The following is a 20,553-nucleotide window of genomic DNA, read 5'->3' on the forward strand; positions in this document are numbered from 1 at the left end:
AGCAGCCTCCGCCCACCCTCCCCTCAGTACCTGGTGCAGGCCCCGCGCAGGCGCAGGACACGCCCGGTGGGCGGCGCTCAAGGGGCGGGGCCAGCGAGCGCGGGCGGTAAAGGTAAAGAAGGCCTTGAAATACCTAGAAGTTTCTTACTGTCCAGTTTCTGCCTGTTGAGGGGGTTCGTGCCATAGAGCAGGGCGTGCGCCTCCGAATGCACCGTCTGCAGCTCCTCCAGGGTGGCCTTCCGTCCGCGGATGCACTGCGGGGACAGAAGGAACAGGTGCGCACGTCTCCCTGTGCCTTCAGGGCTTCGTGTCTACAGAAGGCAGTTCCACGAACACCGTCACCCCGGAGGAAACTGAATTTTATACGTGCACGGGCACACGGTTATTTGGTCCTCGCAAAACAAAAAGTAAACAGCACCCAACACAACGTTTAAAAAATATTTGAAAAATGTTTTGGAGGCTTTACGCGTTAATTATAACTTTGAAAACGTTTAGAAAGATAATTCCAGCCTTCGACGCTTTAACCTTCCCTGTCACCCACATGATTTGGCATCAAATTGCCACTTTGCCTTCTAACTGCTGGGGCCCCTGTCGGGGATGGGGGGTGGGGCTTGCCACAAGCTGTGGGAGCTGCTCCTCTAGCGCCCATGCGGGGGGCGGGGCACCAGGCCCCTGCACGAGAAAGACACCCTTCCCGCCATCCTTGCTGGGCCCTTCGGCTACCTTCACTCATCACCTGCCTGTCCCTCTGCTTTTCCTTTGGTCTGGAAATTCCTCAAATCAAGACTCCACAGCGATGTCCACGTTTTCCCCCAGAAATTAACATAAAATTCACCGTTCTTTACAGGAGCTCCGCTTACTTAAATTTTTAAGAGGAGGGCAGTTTATGGAGCGAGATTAAAGTTCACGTTTCTGAGGGCGACAGTCCCACGGGCGTCTACACGACCCTGGGGGCCTTGGTGGGGCTCCTGAGCGCAAGGCAGGCCTGGGGCTGCTCCTGCTGGCTGTGACAGCTTCCTGAGGGACGCCGTGGACGCGGGAGATGAAGGGAGCGGAGCGGGCAGGTGCAGGCCGGCGGCCCCACGTCTGCCAGCCAGGCCTCCCCGCGTGGACGGGGCCGTGAGCCCGCGCCCTTCGCTGCCCAGCAGAGGCCGACGCGGCAGCACAGGGAGGGGAGCCCGGCCCTGGGGGCTCCCTCAGTTGTCCACTGGATCGGGGGGCCCTGACCAGGAGGTTCTGGTCTCCAAGTGGCCGGGGACCTTGGGAAGTCCGGGCACTGCCAGTCCCTCTAACCTCTGTTGTCAAGGGCTGACACCCACCACCCGTGTGCAGCACCTGGGCCCTGCGCTCTGCCCTGGGGGCCCGTGTGGGAGCCTGTGGAGGCAGGGACGCCATATCCCTCGGGGCTGCGTGAAGCAGGTGGTGTACCCTGAGGTCAGTGTCCCCGCACGTCAGGGACACCGGGCTCCGCGTCCCGCGTGTCACTGTGTGTTTCGCACGGGCCTCCTCCCAGCCGTCCTGCCGACTCAGGTCTGACCCCACGTCTGACAGACCCCCTCCTCCCTGGTGTCCACGTCCACAGGTCCAAGGATGCCCCACAGCCGCCGGCCACCAAGTGGCAGCACTCCGCCTCGGGGCAGACGAGGGTCCCATTCTCCCCACGTGTTCTGTCTCATGGTCTTATCCCTACCGATCCTGTGCAATCTTCTATCTGAAAAGCCCCCAGAGGCCCCCGACTGAGGGGACCCTCCAGGAGAGGCCAGAGGGTAAAGAGCAGTCACGGGGAGCGGTCCTTTGAAGGAGGAGCCGGGGCCCTGGTCCCACGAGGGACGCCGACCAGGACACCAGGGCATTGGAAGATGTCCTCGGAGGGGTGCCTGCCAGGGCGCTGCTGCCCCCCGGTGGTGCAGCCTCCAGCCTGACCCCAGAGCAGGTGCCGTCCTCCGTCCTGCCCAACCAGGCAGGGTCACGTCCTCCCCAGAGGGCACCGTGGGGCTCTCGTGCCCCTTTCCCCTCCCAAAATCCTGTATCACCAGACGAATTTAAATTCCCAAATATTGTAGCTTCTGAAGGAGAACAGATGGACACACAGAGGGGGTGCTGCTGCCCCCACGGCCCTGACGTGTCTGCTCTAGGGCTCTTGCCTGGGTCACTGTGCAGGGAAGTACGTGCCACCCGCATCCCGTCCTTGCTTTTGCGGGATGGACATAGGTCCCCACTTGATGGGCATATGGGGGGCCGGCCGCCATTGTCCTGCAGTAGGGGGGCACAGGGGAGGCTAGGGGACAGGAGAACGGAGGAAACGGGGGACACGGGGACAGACAGGGATAGAGGAGACGGGGACAGAGGGGAAAGGGGGGACAGAGGGGGCGGGGATAGAGGGAGCAGGGGGACAGGGATGGAGAGGGATGGGGATAGAGGGACAGAAAGGGCAAGGGGATAGAGGGGACAGAAGTGACAGGGGAACAAGGAGGCAGGACAGAGGCAGGCTCCCCCAAGGGAGGACCTGGGTGTTCAGGAAAGCAGACTGAGCCTCTTCCCGCCCACACACCGGTGCCTGATGCCCTGGCGGGAACGCTCATGGGCGCCCCCAGCCTGTCGCGACCTGTCGCCCGGAGCCCAGCAGCTGCCCTGGGGGCGGCCTTACCTCGCATTTGCCCCTGAGGCCCGTCTCCTGCAGCCGAGACCAGATGCTCTGGATCCGCCCCGCGTGCTCGGGGTGGCTGTTGGTGTTCCCACAGGTACACTGGTGTTTCAGCATCAGCGTGTCGTACACGAGGCCTGGGGACGGGAGCGGAGTTGGCCGCGGTCAGCGGGGCCCTCGGGGGCCTCTGGCAGCAGGCCCGCCGCCCTCCACCCACCCAGAGAGCTACCCGGCGGGACAACCTGCCACTTCCCTGGGAGCGGCCGGGCCAGCGTAGCCCCGCGTCTCCTAGGACGATTTGTCTGGAAACCGCAAGTTCACTGGAGGCCGAGTGGGGTTCACAGACATGGGAACGGGCCGTGTGCCGGCTCACCACACATGCCCAGGGGTCCCCGGGGTGGGGGGTGGCGGGGCAAGTCAGGAAGACAAGAAAAGATGCCCCAGCCCGCTCCCAAGCCTAAGCCGTGTGGCACTCATGTTCCAGGATGGCGCTGTTGTCCCCCCAACTAAGACGCTTTAGGCCCCGAATCCAAGTCCCTCTTGTCGGGGAGCAGCCTATCAAGCAGTTCCGAGGACCGTCCAAGGTTTGTGGGGGCTCAGAAAAAAGGTAAGACTTGTTTCCTACTCTCAGAACCCTCCGGACTGGCTGGGACACGTGTGCGATGACACAGACACACGGGCAAGCACGTGTGGTGAGAATTAACACAGAATATGGGTAACCAACTGCCTGGTCTGCAGCGTCCCTGGGGGCACAGCGGGGCGCCAGGGAGCCTTGGGGATGGGGTGGCCCTTGAGGAGCGACGTCCGGCCGGCCCCCAGACGGGATGGGGATGCTCCCAGACCAGAGTGACTGATGTCACGGCCAGGAAAATCTCATGCAGGTGGACGTATCCTGTGCATCTGGACACGGGGCTGGAGAAAGGGGAGGGCAGGGCAGGGGCGTGCTGAGCGCACCTGCTCTATGTCCCCCCCCCCCACAGTGGGTGGAGAAGGTTCGGGGCCCACGTGACATCTGCCGGGAGGGGCGTCCCGCTGCCCCTGCCGCAGCACTGTCTGTAGTCCCCCCGTACCCGGTCTCCCAGGGGCACAACCGGAAGGTCAGGCTGGCTGAATGGACCCGCTCGGGCAGGCAGGGGCCTGGGAAGGGGCATGTGTGGCTAAGACCCGCTCCCCGGGCAGAGAAAGGTGGGGACCCCGTGAGACGAGCTGTGCTGTCAGACCCACGGCTACTTCTATGCTCCTGATGCTGGAGAACGGAGGCAGCGTCACCAAACACAGGAACAGGGCTGCAGGATGAGCCTGCTTCTACAGGGCCAAGCTGGACGCCTGGCCTCAGGACGTACTGGGCCCAGTACTGCCTCTCAGTCTCTCGTGAGTCAGGCTAACGGGAGTCAGTCCCCTCGTGTTGGAGCATTCCTGGGTTATACCAGCAAGACTGGGTGGGGCAGGGAGGACTTCTGGTAAAAAAAGCAGCTGGCGAAGAACAGGCCTATGGGACCAAGCGCGCTCACCACCCACGCGCTAAAGTACGTGTACAAGACACGTGTACCCGAGAGGGTGCGTTCAGCAGTTTGTAAAGGCAACATACATACATACGTGTGCACGCGTGTGCACGGGTGGAATGCGTGTACACGAACAAGACGAACGTGGCATCATCCCGACACAACAGTCGGCTAGTCTTTACTGATCCCATGGCGGGAACTTTCGAGGTGACCGCAGGTCACTCCCGCTTACAGATAGGAACCTGGAATCCAGAGAGAAACTGCACGAGTCTGCAGAGCCGAGGAGCCAGGACGCTCTGCCGCCACGAGGGCGAGCTAGGACCACGTGCACGGGATGCCGCCAAGGCAGGGCGTGGAGAATTGCCAAGCCCACGGCGACAGCCGAGTCCCGTCTTTGGAAACGTGTCCGTCCAGTTGTGCACAGAAACAGATCTGGAGGACTTAAACCCGATCCTGAGGGTGGCTACTTCTGGGGGGTGGGATTCCAGGCAACTGTCAATTTCTCGGTGTTTCTCTCCTGTTTCTTTTCGTCCTATTTTATACATTTTCAAAAAGCAGTAAGGCAGATGAGGCCACTGGCCAGGCCACTGCAGGGGACGCGCAGGCACCAAGGCGCCCCGGGGGCCTCCCTGGCCCCCACGGTGGGTACATTTCCACCATGGTTACAGGGACTGGGGTCTCTGGGGTCTTTTAGGGACGTGCCCATCTTAGTCACCTGCTGACTCTATTTGTGACCCTCTGCAGTTTCCTGGTTTCTTTCTGAAAAGCAATGATTCGGCCTCTGGATAAGTACTAATGAATTTTCCTCTGAATATAAAAAGTATCCTTTTAACAAGGGGAACTTGGGCACGTTCAGACGTTCCATGTTACAGCGTGCGGACAGGACGTCTTAGAGGTCTGTCTGAAGGACGAAACCGTTGTGTTTTTAGGGATTGTGCTCTTTGTCTGTCACCAGAAAGAACCAGCAGCCGAGAAGGACGTGAAGAGCCGTCCTGGCCGCCCTCTGTCCCGGGCCGGGCATAGCTGGGCAGCGTGGACGCCGGGGGTGCAGCCCGTTGCCTTACTTGGGAGGGCCCGACTCAGAGCCCAGAGCCTCTGGCCCGGGTGGGCGCCTGCCCGGCCACACAGTCCTCGTCCCTGCCTGCAGGGGGCAGTGCTGGTCCAGCAGAAACAGTCCTGCTGGCAGGTGTCACCGTGCTCCCGCAGGGGTGGGGCAGGGAGGACAGCTGGATCCAGAGGGCGAGACCCGGAGGCTGCCTGAGCTGTCCCGACTGTGCCCACAAGCTACCTGGGCCTCACAGCCGAGGCCCCACCTGCAGCTTCGGTTCATAGAAGGGTGGGTGAGAAAGCACGAGGTCGCGGTCTCTGCTGACCATGGATGGGAAGCTACCCGGCCTGCCGGCCACGGTGGCCTGTGGGTGGGCGGCCTCTGGAGGAAGCGGGTTCTCCAGCAAAGGGGAGATGGGCTTTGGCACCCAGGAGAGACCGCAGCATCAGAGAAAGGGGTGGGGAGCCTCAGTGACCAACCCAGCCAGTCCCCCAGCCAGGGCTCTGCCCAGGCGCAGATCAGACCAGGTCAGGGGTATCCCCTCGCCCTCCGGACAGTGCGGCCCGGGGCGGGCCTCCTGCGTCTGCTCCGGCTGCGCCCCAGTCTTGCCCGCAGGTGCCGGTCGGCCGCCCCAACCCACACGCCCCCGTGCACGGTACCTGTGGTGAACCTCGGTTTGGTGGGGGGCTCCTGCACGGACATGGGGAAGGTGGCAGACGCCGGGGACGACTGCGCCCGGGACAGAGGCCGGTGGCCGCCGAAGGACACGGGGATGCCGGCCGCCTCCATGGACGCCTGGTAGTTCCTCAGCTGGTGGATACGCTGCTGTTCCAGTAGGAGGGCTTGCTGGGGGGGGGGGGGGGGGAGAAGACACAGGTTCTTGTTGCCCCCACGTCACCTGCCCCCTCCCCGGCTGAAGGGCTACACGGATCTCTTCTCTAACGGCTCTGGGCACCCGCATGCAGCGCACGGTTCAGGAACTCGCTGGGGCGGCTGCCGGGACGGGCTGCCTGGTGCCCGAGGAGTCCCCACCTGCAGGCAGCCCTCCCGGGCGAGTCTGCTGTGCTCTTGCTCTGACCAAGAGTCCCTGATGCGCAGCCAGAGACGTGAGAGAAGAGCACGCCTCAGGGTGGAACGGCTGACTCTTCCATTTGCCACGTTTGCTCCCCGGCCTCCTGGCGTCCCACACCCCGGCCCGAGGGCAGAAAGGCTCCACTGAGGCAAAGAAATGTTCTGTTCAGGTTCCAGGTGCCCGGGGCTCGGCCGACCGACCGGGTGTCAGGGAGCAGGGATGGGCGGATGTGCCTCTCTGAGGACGGGTGGGGACCCAGATGGACAATGCCCAGGACCCCACGTTGGCTGCCTTCCAGCAAAAATAACCAGAAGAAAAAGGAGGTGAAGCAATTAAACATACTTTCACAAATGCCTCTTTTTCACAAAACTGTATTTTTAGGAGTCGGCTTTGATAAGGGCTCAATACCACAAGGGCCCCAAATGGGCAGCGTGGTGTGGGCACTGCTGGCCAGCCGGGCTCACTGATGCCAGGAGTCTGCACGACAGAAGAGGCAGCCCCTCCCCTTGTCCAGACCGCCCCTTGTCCAGACCGCCTCTGTGGGGTGGCGCTTTGGTGCCCGGGGTGCTGATAACGTGGACCCAGAAGCCACAGAGGGACCCCCTCCGAAGGAGCGACAGAAAAAGCACGAGAGATGCCGCCTGCCTGCAGCACGCCCCCCACGGACTGTGGGAGCTGCCACGCTCCAGACACAGCTCCGCTGCTCAAGGCTACGATCGGATTCCACTTCCTGCGCACCCCTGGCCGGCTGCCCTAGTGGTTTCGTGGGCGTGGAAGTTTTATTTTTCACTATAAATTGATAAATCTTTCATCAGTTTACTCATCAGTCTCTAGTGGGTTTGGTCCCTGTGTGTCAGTGCCTGGAACTACGTCACACCGTTTTTCCAGATCTGTAAAGTTGGTCACCACTGCCTCTCGGGCCCCCAAAGGCCCTGACTACCTTTTTGATCAATTGAGAAATCAATCTCCCTTGGGATGCCTGGGTGGCTCAGTCGGTTAAGTGTCCGACTCCGGCTCAGGTATTGATCTCACGGTTCGTGAGTTTGAGCCCCACGTCGGGCTCTGTGCTGACAGCTCGGAGCCCGGAACCTGCTTCAGATTCTGTGTCTTCCTCTGTCTCTGCCCCTCCCCTACTTGTGCTCTCTCTCTCTCTTAAAAATAAACAGTAAAAAAAAAATTTAAAAAAAGAACAAAAAAAAATAAATCAATCTCCAACCCCCTCCACCTTCAATGATTATGCTGAATCCTACTAACGCTTGGATTTATGTGAGCCTACAGTTTACAGATCTGAAAGAAAACTCTCCCTAGGGACTCTGAAGCTGGCATTTGGCTGGAATACAGGTGCACAAATGCCCACCGTGGACAGACGGTCTATATCTCTAGGCACAGCTAACGTAAAAGAGAGAGCAAATTGCACCCGCCTCCCACACCACCCGGGGAAGGGCCGGGAGGAAGAGGCCCGTCCGTGTCCACCGACGGCCGGCCATACGGCGCCGCCCCTTGAGGAAAGAGGGCCTGGCCTGTCCCTCCTGGCCCGCCCGGTCCGTCGACTCCCACCCCGCCTGGCCCCCGCCAGCGCGGTCACCTGTCTGAAGAGCAGCTCCTGCTCGGTGGGCTGGCGCTGGCCCGGCTCTACCTCCCGCGGGGGCTCCGCCTCCTCGTCATCACTCTCGATGGGCTCCTGCTTCACTTGGACGCCGGCCAGAGCGTGTGCCTCCTTCTGCCCAGAGAGCCGGTCCAGGTAGGGCTCCTCCAGGAGGGCCTGGTGCTCACGAAGCTCCTCCTCCGTCTCCTCGGGATGGCTCTCGGGCTGCCGGGCCGGCTCGCTCTGTTTGGGGATAATCTATAAGGCAGAGGTAAGGGATGAGGGCCGCGGAGACGACGTGACAGCACGAGCTCTGTGCCTCAGAGCAAAGGGACGGACGACCTGGACGGATGCTGCCGGGCCTGAGCTGGAGCCGGCAGGCAATGCTTGTCCCCCAACACCCTGGGCGCCGGGCTGGCCGGGGAAGGAGAGCCCAGCGCCTGGCGCGCATTTGTTAACAAGCACCCGTGTGCCAAGCGCAGAGACGCGGGGTATGAAAGTCACGGCGGTCAAGCCAGGCTCCTGGGGGACCGGCGCCGTGGCTCCGAGAAAATGTGACCGTCTGCAAAGCCCCTGACTATGCTGCTGTGGAGAACGCTCCGACTCGGTTTCCAGAAGGGGAGAGGTTTTCGAGGATGCCTAACACGTTTTGGCCACCGCACGTTTGTACGCAAGTCCTCCCAGACCGCTTGCTTCACCACCCACACCACCACATTGTGGGTGTGACGAGGGTCGGACTGGGCGGACGCCTGTGTGCAAGTGTCAGTGTTCCGTGTGCTTGTCCCCAGGGCCCAGCCCTCCCAAGCAGCTCCCTGAGGCCCACGTGCCCACAGCCCTCAGAGGGCACAGCTAGGGGGTGAAGCGTGGACCCGCCTCTTACAGGGCGAGGGTCCCGGACTCCCTCTCTGGCTTTCTCCGCTTCCTTGGGAAGTGAGGGCATCTGAGCAGAGGCCTCCAGGCCCCTCCAGGGGAGTCAAGCCATCCTGGGCTTCACGAGAGACAGCCCAGCTCCGTGAAGGATTCCCGGAGGCCGGGTCGAGCGGCCCCGTTGTCCCGGGGAGCTCTGGGCAGGGGCAGGAGCACAGGCACCTGAGGTGCCGCCAACCCCTGGGGCGCAGGCCACCCCCCCGAGGCGGCCTCAGCCTCTCAGGCCGCAGCGCGGAGGGAGTTGGGAGGCACGTGGCCACAGCCGCAGACTCCCCGTGATGCAGGGGGCTTGTGCGGTCAGTGTCCTTGGGCCACGGCCGCGGCCAGAGGCCTGTCGCCGCCTTCGAAATGCAGCTCTGGGGTTGCTAGCCGGGCTGTGGGCGGGCGGCACAGTGGAGCCGACGTCGGGGGCGAGGCTCCCGCCAGCCAGCGCGCTGGCCAATCACTGTCGGCGACACGCAAACCAGCTGTGTCCTGCGACGCCCTCCGGACTCCAGGAGCCCCTTCCCCAGACGGCATGAGAAGAAACGCACGTCTGTATTTGGAGCGGGGCCCTTGCTAAAGCCAGACTACGGGTCGGGGGAAAAGCCAAACTAGTAGAGAGGCCAGGGCTGGAAGATGAGTGGGCGTGCCCCTGGTCGGACCGCCCGGACGGAGGACCCGGATGTCAGGGTCAGCGCCGAGAGCGCGGAGGTGAGCAGGAAAGTCCGCGGCGAGGCACGCAGCCCGACCCACGGGAGCACGGGGCTCAAGCCGCGACAGGAACAGCCTCCCCCCAGCAAAGCCTCTGTCCTGCGGGGGCAACAGGTGCCCCGGAGCACCGTCCCCACAGAGGGGGGAGAGCGCGTCCCGCCACCGCATTTCCCACGTCACAGCGCCCAGACCCGCCAGAGGGCACACCCACACTCGCTGGCCTGCAGGGGGCGGCTGCCGCTTGCACAGCTCGAGGCTCCGCCACCCACCGGTGACATGCGTTCTCCAGAAAGGCCCTTCACCTGGCGGACCTTCACCAGACACCACGGCACACGAGGTGCCGGGCTCTCACAAGTGACGCTACTACAGCCGCAGAGCACCGGTGACCGTGTGCCGACCTCGGGCCAAAACAGGTGAGCACAGCCGGCTCCCGGGCGCGTCTTTCCTGTTCTCAGAGGCTCCGCCGCCCAGCGTTCGGTTCCCGTGGCGGCCCAGCGGTTCGGTTCCGTGGCCAGTGACCCTGGGAAGACTGGAGTAGCCGTGCATGGCTGCTCTCCCTAAGGGGGGGGCGTCAGTGAAGTGAACGCACTCGGAGGCAGGGGTTGAACGGGCCGTAGATCATGCAGGAAACGGCCACGATCCCCAACGCAGCCCGAGTAGGGCTGCGGGATGGGAGGTCTCAGGGCTGCTGGGAGCTGGGCCCTCGTGCCCTCGGGTAAGGAGCCCCTTAGGAACAGCGTCTCCCAGACGAAAGGCAGAAATACTGGTGCCAGACGGCACTAGACAACGTCGTTGGCTCCCCGAGATCCCAGGAGAACGCTGTACAAACATTTCAATCACCCGTCGTTCACGCTCATAATCAATCATGGAATAGAGTCTAGGGAGATTACCCAGTTTCTCAATCATTCTTTTCAAGACTGTACCAGGAGTGAATAGGTGTTTCCCGTCTTCCTAACACCTCCTACCCTATCAGTCAGACAGTGACACGATAAAATTGAGAAGCCACGGGTGGCACTGGGGAGACGAACGTGAAGTGGGGTTTACTGCTGGGAGCACAGACTGACAGCCTGTCTCGCCCACAGGAAGTAAGTAGGTGCCTTTCCTGTGCAGGGGAGGGCGTGCTGGCTGGCCCTACATGCTGGGGGGGGGGGGGACAGCCCGTCTCCCACGGGGGCCTTAGCTCGGCCTGCACTGGGCATCTGGCCGTTCAGGGGCAGGGTGCCGGGGGACCGTGTCCCCACAACCCTGCAGCGGGGTCACACGGGCTGCATTCAGGCGGCTGGCGGCCGCCGTCTTCACGGGACGCTGACTGTTTCCAGTTTTGATGACCAGCACCACCACACCGAACTTCCCTATTTCCTGCCCAAACCCCCCTCTGTGAGGGACCTTCGGGACCGTGCGAGGGCGCAGACCCCGCGAGCAGGGTGTCCCGGCGGGCAGGCCCGCGCAGGTGCCGAGGGGCTCAGAAAGGCGGGTCCGCTTCGGGAAGAGGGGCGCCCAGGGAGCTCGGGGCCGCGGGGCCGCGCGCGGATGCGATATGCACCCCCTTCCCCCCCCACCCCCCGCCGAACGCGCTCCGCCGGCCGCGCCCGCAGACCCACCTTGCTCATGTGCAGCTGCTGCTGGAACTGCTGCTTGTGCTTCTCCAGAAACTGCTGGTGCTGCTGCTGGATGACCAGGTGCTGCAGGGCCGGCGCGTTCTGGGGCAGCGGGGCCGACTGCGTGCGCCCCAGCGGGCGGTGCTGCCGCAGCTTGTGCACGGACGGGGACACGCGGTCCGCTCCCACCAGCGCCTGCGCGTGCAGGGGCAGCGCGCCCAGGCCTGAAAGACACCGTCGGAAGGTGACGCGGGGGCCCCCCGTGCTCCACCCTGAAGCCCGGGACGCAGGCCGCCGTGAGCCGCCGGCGTGGGCTTCAGTGAGCAGGGGCCGCCGTGCGCAGGCGTTCCGAGTCACAGGTTCCGGAGCGGCCGGTCCGCCCGGCAGTGGCCCCACGACCTCTCAGACAGGCCCGGGCCCTACAACGACTGGTTGCGGTCCGAGCGGCATCGCGGGGCCGCCGGAGTGGCTTGCGCCACACTGACCAGGGCTGCGGAGGTCCCGGTGGCCCGGCACGTTCTAGAAGACCGTGGAGACGGCTCTTCCCCTAACTGACCCAGAAACCAAGCTGTGAGGGAAAAATCCCTTCCTGAGGGATCAAATCCTTTAAAGGTCTCTTCAAGCGGTGACTTTATTCACAAAGGGGGTGTTAACACTTGTCACAATCCTGGCGCTTGCGGTCAGAATCTTCTACAAATGTCTGCAAAGGTGCTGCCTCCCCCCATGCCCACCAGCTGCTTCCCCTGCACCCGCACCTGGACTGAGTGTTCAAGATCTGGATGGATATGTGATCCTGCTGTAACGTGCATTTGAATCTCCTTTTAAAATGCACCCTGTGCAGGGGACACAGATGCCAAACCTTTTTTCTTCTGTAAACTTTCCACCCACCTGTACCTTCTCTTTTGCGAATTGTGGGCTTAGGTAGTTGACCATCTTTCCGGGGTTCTTTGGGCAAAAGTCTCACAAACCCTTCCCTGCTACTGGAAAACGGGCTGCCCCAGCGGCCCGAGCTGGATGCACACTAACCCACGAGGCTCAGGCTGAACCTGACGCGGGTCATGGTCCCCTGCCTGAGGGGGAGCAGCACGTACCTGACCTTGGCAGATGCCTGCCTCCCCAAAAGCACGGCCCTGGGAACTGCTCAAGTGGCCGGCCCCCCGACAGGCAGGCACACCTGCCCATCCCCCTCCAGGGGGGTCCCTGAGACCCCTGGGGTCACTGCAGCCTATTTGCCTTGTCCCTTCGTGGGCTGGAGATTGCAAAATTACAACCACAATTTTGTATGCAGACAGAGAGAGCAGACACCAGGAAAAGGTTCAACCCTCGCAAAGTTGTCCCTGATTTGCTTTTCAAGAAGTCAGCCAACTCCAGCCCCCTAAACTGCCATCGCCTTCTGTCCAGCTCGCTGTTTTCTGGGAGAAGTTATGTTAAATTCCATTATCTGCCTGGCTGCTAAGTTAAAGTTAGTAACTCAAACGCTAGACTGATTCCCTCTCAAGTTTCTAGAAGAGCTAAAAAAAAAAAAGAAAAGGTAAAAAAAAACCCATCATCCTAAGAAGGTGTTTCAGAATTCACCCACTGTTGACAGAGGTGTCGCAAGGATGAAAATTTGGAAGCCAGCCATACGAAGCTGCATTTATGGGACCAAAGGTGACATAGTCACCAAGAGGGTCGCGCCTCGGAAAACACAAAGCTAAAACAGGGTTTCCTGAGCAGCTGCTTCTCAGGTTCCGCAGGACACTGGGACCGCAGGGCCGCCGCGATCAGCGGGGCGGCCGCCCCAGGTTCCGCACAGAAGCTTCTCTTGGCTCTGCGGAAGGAAAGCAGCTTCCAGGGCTGACAAAGGAGCAGGAACATGCATGAATGTGAGCCTTCACACGGGGTGGACACTGCCCTGAGGACACAGGCCACTATCCCCATGGGGACATGGACAGACAGCGGGAGGACCCCGTTCTGGCCCGCCCCCACCCTTACCCTCTCTGGGCCCACCCCACTCACCCCAAAATTCACAATGGGCCCCCTGGGGCACAGAACTCCAGTGCTGTCCCACTCGGGGACTGGTCGCATTTCAGAAAACGGACTCCTAACCTCTGAGTGGCAAACCCATTACTGGTCAGGTGGTTTCCAATTCAGAACCTAAAGTTGACCCCTCAGGTCATTAACAAGGGCTTTTGATGACAGACCCTTATTTGGCTTTCGGTATATACAACGTAAAAGACTTCTATGCATAAAAACACACCATGTGAAGATCCAATTCTGTCCTGGGTGACCCAGCTGCCTGCAGAGGCCCGCTGTGCCCAGATGGGCACCGTGCAGGGACAGAGCCCGACTTGTGCCGCCCGGCGGACCCTGCTCTGGGCAGGGAGGACCGGGCTGCCGGGGGCCTCCTTCCCTGAGCACCTGGCGGGCTGGGAGACACTTCGCTCTTCCCGCCCACAGGGCTGGCGCAAGTCTGTCGGGGCTCCAGGACACGGACGACACCCGCCTGCCCCTCATGTTGGTCCTGAGAGAGGGACCGGGGGGGGGGGGGCGCGACCGGAAGTCCACGCAGGACCGCACAACGGTGACCGCACAACGGTGATCACGTGGGAATCCCCAGCATTCGCTCGGCCATCCAGGTTGGCGAGTTTGCAAACAAAGGCACCACGTCCACATGCCCCAGCCAGTGTGGGGGTCAAGAGGGAAACAGGCGAAGAGTCTGGGTCCTGGCGCTCCGGACCCAGATCTGAGGTGCTGGCCTTGGTGCTGCGGGGCTCGGGTAAAGTAGGCGAATTCACACTGGTGAGTATGGCCTGTGCCCTTAGAAATCCGTATGGGGCATCCCACTGCCCCATGCGCCAGGGTGGGACTCTTTAAGGCCCTCCAAGTGACAGCCGGACAAGGCTAAGTTCTCGCCAGGGGTGTGCCAGGCTGCACATCGGCACAGCCTGAGCGCTGCAAGAAAATCCCTGCAGAGCAGGGGCCCACCTGGACCTGTCAGCTTCGCTGGAGCTCTGGGGGCCTGGCCAGGGTTGGGAATCGCGGGCCAGGCCCCAGGCGCGGCAGCCCCACGCGCCTCCTGGGAGAGGTCAGGTACCAAGGGGAGCGTGCCATCACTGCTGCGGAAGCCAGCTGCCGTCCCCGTGCTCAGAAGCACAGCCACGGGCAGACGGCCGGTTCCGCCAGCCCGTGGGGGGCAGCCCCAGCGAGTGACCTGAAGGCCAGAATGACCCCACATCCACCAGGTGCAACACCCGCTCCCCCCACCTGTCCTTCTCCCGAGACCCTCACCTGAGGCCTCAGCAATGATGCCACTTCTCCAGGAAGCCTTCCCTACGCCCTCCCTGCTGCACGGCTGAGCGTCCAGACCGACTACGGAGGACCAGCCCAGGGGAGACGCTGGGCTGAAAGCTGTGCCTTCCGGCCACACAGCAGGAGGCCCGGACAACACACGTGTCCTTCTCGCCTCGAGATGACGGTTCCATTCCCACCCGCTGCCTCGGGTGGTCGCTCAGAGGCCCAACCTCTGGGAGCGTATGAGGGCGCGTCACTCTTCTCAGGAGGAGATTCGGCTGGACGACTCCTGGGGCAGCGGGGAGCAAGGTAAGTGCCACACGGAGGTGGGACATCCCACGGACCCACTCGGGGAGGGACACGGCCCTGGCGCCCGTCCCCCCTCACCCCTCTGCATCTGCGGCCTCTGCTTCCAGTGTTCGTGAGACACGGCTATTCTGGCTCAGCCGTTCTGTCCGTGTGTCCGTCTGCCCACGAGCACTCACGGAAAAGCAGGGCCGCTGGCAGGTGAACCTGGGGACTGTCCCTGATCCTGCTCAGACACAAGCCACCTCAGAAACCCCGAGTGTCTCTCGCTTTGCCCCCAGAGACGTTTACCACGGGCCTGCGGCGCACTGCCCCCGTACAGGGGCCGGGAGAGCGGGGCGATGCCGTGGATGTGCAGATTGTCCTCCGCGAGGGAAGGTGAGCAGGAGGGGAGTGAAACCGAAGCGAAGCTCAGCAGAGCACACGGGAGGGGGAAGGGCCACGTCTGGCGGGGGCAGGGCCCAGGTCGGGACCAGGCCTCAGGACAGCCGGCTTGGGAGCCGGGCCTGCCGGGGAAAGGGCGGCCCCCTCTGGCGAAGAGGGAGCCACACCCCTGTGCGCCACACCAGAAGGGGAGGGCTCGCTCCTGTGCCCGCTGGCAGCCAGGCCGTCACGGCCGGCCGGCACCACCTGATAGGCCACGCTCACGTGCCCCGACAGCCACCAGCCACACGGGCACCCACCATGTCCCACGTGGGACTGAGAAACCAGACGGGTACTTTGCTTCTGGGTCTTAACGTCCACTTTAAACATCAGGGGCCACACGCGGCCAGTGCTCCAGCTCAGGACAGCAGTGCTCTGGGCGGAGAGGGCTTCTCAGGCCCTGAGGGGCAGGAAACCCAGGCAGGGGTGGAGCTTGGAGGGTGATCCCAGAGACCCGAATCGGGGCCAAGTTCACGGGGAGGGGGTTGGGAGGGGCCACGAGAACTGGGAAGAACTGGGAAGTAACCACCACGACCACACAACTAACACCTGAAGGGGGCTCACCAGTGTCAGGCCCATCCTGCACTAACACACACCTCACTTAACCCCGAAGAAACTCAGCAAGGCAGACACTCGCGTTACCCCTGTTTCACATACGGGGATACTGAGGCACGGCACGAGGGAAGACTTCCCAGGTCACTGAGCTGGGATGAGACAGAGACGAGACAGCCTGTGCTCTGGGCCACGGCCCTGCCTCCAGCACCTGCAGCCGGTGTCCGGGGGCCGGGAGGGGCCTGCAGGTTCGGGGGCGGGGAGGGCAGTGCTAGCTAACAGGTGCTGGACCAGAAGTCGTGCCCCAGCCAGTCTCACTGCCACAGGCAAGCCGTCCGGCAGCTGCTGTCACAGAAAGGGCCACCGGATCACACACGAAGGGCAGAAGCAGCAACGTGGCCAATCACGAAGGAGTCAGGTTCAGCAAGTTTATCAGAGAGGTGAGATTTACCTAAGACTGTCATTCAAGTCCTGTGGGAAAAGGCTACTCCCCACAGTCAGTAGAGTGGCCGACTCTTGATCCCAGGGTCCTGAGTTCAAGCCCACCCTGGGCATGGGGCCTACTTAAAAACAAAAAACGTTACTTCACAGGAAGCTCAGGGATGTGCCCGAAAAATGCTCTTTAACGGTGGGTGACGAGCAGACGCTCGGGGACCGGGGGTCACAAGAAGGGTCAGCTGTAGGTTTACATAAATGATATAGGACAGAAACTCAGGCATCCTTCACTGCTCTTGACCCCGGGCCCTGACTTTGGGTGTCGCACAGACTCAGATGCGATTTCAGACGGAACCCTTGAGCCCCTGTGCTCATGACCCATCATCTGAAAGGCGGGGAGATGCCCAGTGACACTTCTACTCCCCCTCAACTCTGAAGAGGGTGGTGACCCCGAATTCAAGCACTGGGGGGCCCAGACAGAAAGACAGACACACACACACACACACACACAGATGGAAGCCCGCCGTCCACACGGACACACACAGAGGGCAGGATGGGCCCCTCACGCCCAGACTGGCCCCACGGCTCTTCAGGACCAAGTGCTGGAGAGAGACCGGTGGGCACAAAAGACATTCACCTGCCCGCGGCCCGCGTGGCCACAGGTCGGGACTCTGACCCGCTCGCACCTGCACTTCCCACCAAAGCGTCAAGGAGGTCATGTTAGATCCCAACCGCCAACAAATCAGCAGACCTCCAGGGAGCCGAGCGTGAGGCTGGGTGCTGCAGACGAACAGCAGGTACTTCCCTGTTCCGCAGCAGACCCCACACCTTCGTCCCTCCCAAAGGAACAGTTGCCGTGCAAACCTCCGGCCCCATTTCCTGACTTATTCCTAAGTGTGAGCGTCCCTTACGCGGGGCACACGACAGACGTTTCCGCCACGAATGGGAACTGACGATCTACCGGGGTCGTCCCCCCTCATCTTGACCCAGATGAAAAAGCGGACGGGAGAAGCCGTCTCTCTGGAGAAGCTTCCAGAAGGTCTAAGCGACACCTGCTTTTACTCTGTCTACCTCGTTTTGTAAGTGAGACTCGGTTTATCGACTCCCACGCCTTAACACGGGAGAGGCCGTGGCTAGAAATTCGGGGGTGCGGACGGGCCTCCCTGCTGGGCCCCGAGCCGACCGTGCTCACCTGTGACGAGGGGCGTCTGCGTAGGCGGCTGCTCCAGTAAGACCATGTGCTGTAGCAGCGGGTTGTGTGAAGCCCCACCGTCCCGCTCCAAGGGCGCCGTGCTCAGGTAGGGGGTGAGGTGCGTGCCGGGAAAGAGGGAGATCCGCTGCTGGAGGGCGGGGAGAGCGAGCCTGTCGGCCTCCTGCGGACCTGCCGTCCCCTGGAGAGGTACAACTGTGACGCCCGGGGCCGAGGGCCCGTGACGGCCCCCCGCCCCCGCTGGCCACGCAGACCCGCCGACGCCTACTCACAGCGGAAGGGCCAGTGGCGGGCAGTCCCAGCGTGATGTTGGGCAAGGACGGTGACGTGTAGAGGGGGAGCGGGGCCACGGAACCTTCTCGAGTCACGAGCCTGTGGGCCAAGCTGGTCTGCAGACAGAACACATGATGGCCGTCACATACAGTCTGCCAGCGACAAGCGTGGGCCACAGACACCACGAGAAGCGACAGCTGAGGGCGCCTCAGGGCAGGCCACGCAGAGTCCCGAGACGCCACAGCACAGAAACACAGTGACAGGTTGCAGCACAGAGGTGGCACAGAATCTCGAAGCAGGTCACAGGCCCCGAAACATGGATTCACAATCCATGACGCTCTCGTTTTTATTCACACTGTTTAATCATCGTAGACTATCAGGAAAATCTAAGATAACGTCTTATAGAATACGTTCTTGGTTGGGGATGTCATTTTATTTTTTTTATTTTATTTTTTTTTTTAAACGTTTATTTATTTTTTTGGGACAGAGAGAGACAGAGCATGAACGGGGGAGGGGCAGAGAGAGAGGGAGACACAGAATCAGAAACAGGCTCCAGGCTCTGAGCCATCAGCCCAGAGCCCGACGCGGGGCTCGAACTCACGGACTGCGAGATCGTGACCTGGCTGAAGTCGGACGCTTAACCGACTGCGCCACCCAGGCGCCCCGGGGATGTCATTTTAAATATAACATCAGAGGCAGAAACCAGAGAAGATATTGATTAAAAAAAAAAAATCCCTTTTGGGCGTCTGGGTGGCTCAGTCGGTTGAGCATCCGACTCTTGATTTCAGCTCAGGTCATGGTCGCACGGTTGTGAGATTGAGCCCCGCGTCGTGCTCCATGCTGAGCCTGCTGAAGATTCTCTCTCTCTCTCTCTCTCTCTCTCCCTTTCTCCGCCCCATCCCCTCCCAGAAAAGGCAAATAATAAACAACGGTCACGGCAATATGGGCAACATGTAGGACAGAGAAAGGTAACTATGTAAAGAGCTCACAGATCAAATAATAATTAGCAAAAGTGCTCGTCAAAGGCAAATGACAAAGAACCAGTATTACGGGAGAACTCCTGAAAAAATTACTCAAAACCATCAGTAATCAGAAAACATGTTTAAACACCTATCAAGTTGGCAAAGATTTTTAAAAAGAGAATACTCTCTTGGCCCCGAGGAACAGAAACACGCTGCTGGGCGGGTTTATCAAGCGGTGCACTCTTTCTGCAGGAAAACTGGGCAATCCGTGTCCAAAGCCTTAAAAATTTATCTAACTTTTGATCCTAAAACTCCACTCTTCGGGTGGCTCTTACGAAACGGTGCTGGGCAAAACCAGAGACGGTCCCAGGAATGTCGTGGCCGCGATGCCCACGGCAGGGAAGGGCAGCATGTCCGTGTCCCGGGTGGAGCGAATGAACCACACTTATGCACCGGGCCCTTGGGAGGCCGGGAAAAATCTGGATTGGTTGGAGTCCCACCGATGATGCGTTGTTAGGCTGGAAAAACAAGGTACGGGATGGTCTGCTCGTTCAAAAGCAGACAGTGACGGCTGGAAGGACAGACAGAAAAGGGGGAGTGGGAGCATTCTCTGAGGATCTGAATTACCGTGCTATTTAACATCTTTTTGCTTCTAGAAAGAACATTCTTCCCTCCAAAGGATGCTGTTTTGTTTGCCGCAACGCAACGCCCCCTGTGGAGTAGGTACCTGGTCAGTGTGCCGAACCAGGGAGCAGACAGACAGAAGGAACAAAGGACCTGGCCACCAGGCCGGCGAGTGGGAGGCGGCAGACGGAGTCTGTGAAACGGAGTTTCACGTAACGAGAAAATCACTGGAGTGATGGACGTGTGACCGTCTCCTCTTAGCTCCTCTCGCAGTGGGGCACGTAACTAATGACGAGAAACGTCCGGGTGCCTTAAAATGTCACATCCGAGGGGAAAATTGTGCGCTGAAAGCTATCATCAAGTGGCCGTACGTGGGGGTGCACCGGGTGCCGGCCAGGGGAGGAAACAGCCTCCTCATCTGCTGGGGGTTGGGGGGGTGGGGAGGGGCCGCCTGCGGCTTGCCTCGGAGACGCTGGGTGTGGTCCCAGACACCACAGCACCAGTCCGTGAGCTCACTGGTCTCCCCGTGCGCGTGAAAGTTGTGTTTACGAGACACTGTAGTGTGTCAGATGTGTTAACAGCTTCATGTCTACAGGAATGTACAGACTTGAGCTAAAACGTATTTTATTGCTAAACAATGCTAACCATCATCTGAGCTCTCAGTGAGTCAGAATCCTCTCGCTGGAGGAAGATCTTGCCTCGATGTTCACGGCTGCTTGGTGGTTGTGACAGTTTCCTAAATTAGTCAACAACGAGGTTGGTCTGGTACATCAAGTGACTCCTCCTTTCGTGGACGATTTCTCTGTGGCACGTGATGCCGTTTGACACCATTTTACGCACAGTAGGAATCGTTCGACACCGGAGTCCGTCCTCTCAAACACAGCCACGGCTCTATCAGCTAAGTGTATGCATCTTCCAGATCCTTTGTGGTCACGTCAACAGTCTTCACGGCATCGTCACCGGCGGCAGATTCCGCCTCAAGAAACCACTTCCCCAAGAAGCAACTCCTCCTCCGTTCAAGATTTCCCCCAAGACCGCGGCCACACATTCAGTCCCGTCATCAGGCTCCGCTTGCAATTCTGGTTCTCTTGCTGTTTCCACCCCATCGGCAGCGACTTCCTCCACGGAAGGCTGGTGTCTTCGGTTCGTAAGAAAGGGCAACACCTGTGATGCGCGATAAAGAGACGTGTGCCTGTACCGCTTCACGGCATGTGTGTGCAAATATCCGTAACTCACAGGATCCCTGAGGTGCTGTTTAACGCGGTCGTATTTCAGCGTCCTTTGGAAACACACACACCTTATGGTCTGTTTGGACGCCATGAGCGCAAACCAGGAAGGAAAGCGTTTTTCGCGCAGGGGCGCCTGGTGTATCTTGTCCTGGAGAGACCACAGGGCTACAAAGCATTCACTCACCGTGACCCTGCAC

The 20,553-nt window shown here is 60.8% G+C and overlaps 1 protein-coding gene across 9 annotated transcripts in view; it reads right to left on the reverse strand.

Annotated features, from left to right (window-relative positions):
• Positions 1 to 20,553, reverse strand: part of HDAC4 (histone deacetylase 4) — a 288,003-nt gene that overhangs the window by 42,426 nt on the left and 225,024 nt on the right. For 6 of the 9 annotated variants that reach the window (XM_086720107.1, XM_086720112.1, XM_086720113.1 and 3 more), the window contains 7 exons: positions 17,541 to 17,657; positions 17,251 to 17,449; positions 11,073 to 11,293; positions 7,852 to 8,109; positions 5,854 to 6,040; positions 2,648 to 2,781; positions 134 to 254 (listed from right to left, as the gene is read on the reverse strand). In XM_086720107.1, coding sequence (XP_086576233.1) covers positions 134 to 254; positions 2,648 to 2,781; positions 5,854 to 6,040; positions 7,852 to 8,109; positions 11,073 to 11,293; positions 17,251 to 17,449; positions 17,541 to 17,657 — 1,237 coding nt within the window. The remainder of the gene's footprint in view (positions 1 to 133; positions 255 to 2,647; positions 2,782 to 5,853; positions 6,041 to 7,851; positions 8,110 to 11,072; positions 11,294 to 17,250; positions 17,450 to 17,540; positions 17,658 to 20,553) is intronic. The other 3 variants (XM_086720110.1, XM_086720109.1, XM_086720108.1) reach the window with 3 other exon arrangements.

This window comes from Puma concolor, chromosome C1 (genome assembly GCF_028749965.1).
Source record: "Puma concolor isolate L17-30 chromosome C1, mPumCon1.1.hap2, whole genome shotgun sequence".
NCBI classification, from domain to species: domain Eukaryota; kingdom Metazoa; phylum Chordata; class Mammalia; order Carnivora; family Felidae; genus Puma; species Puma concolor.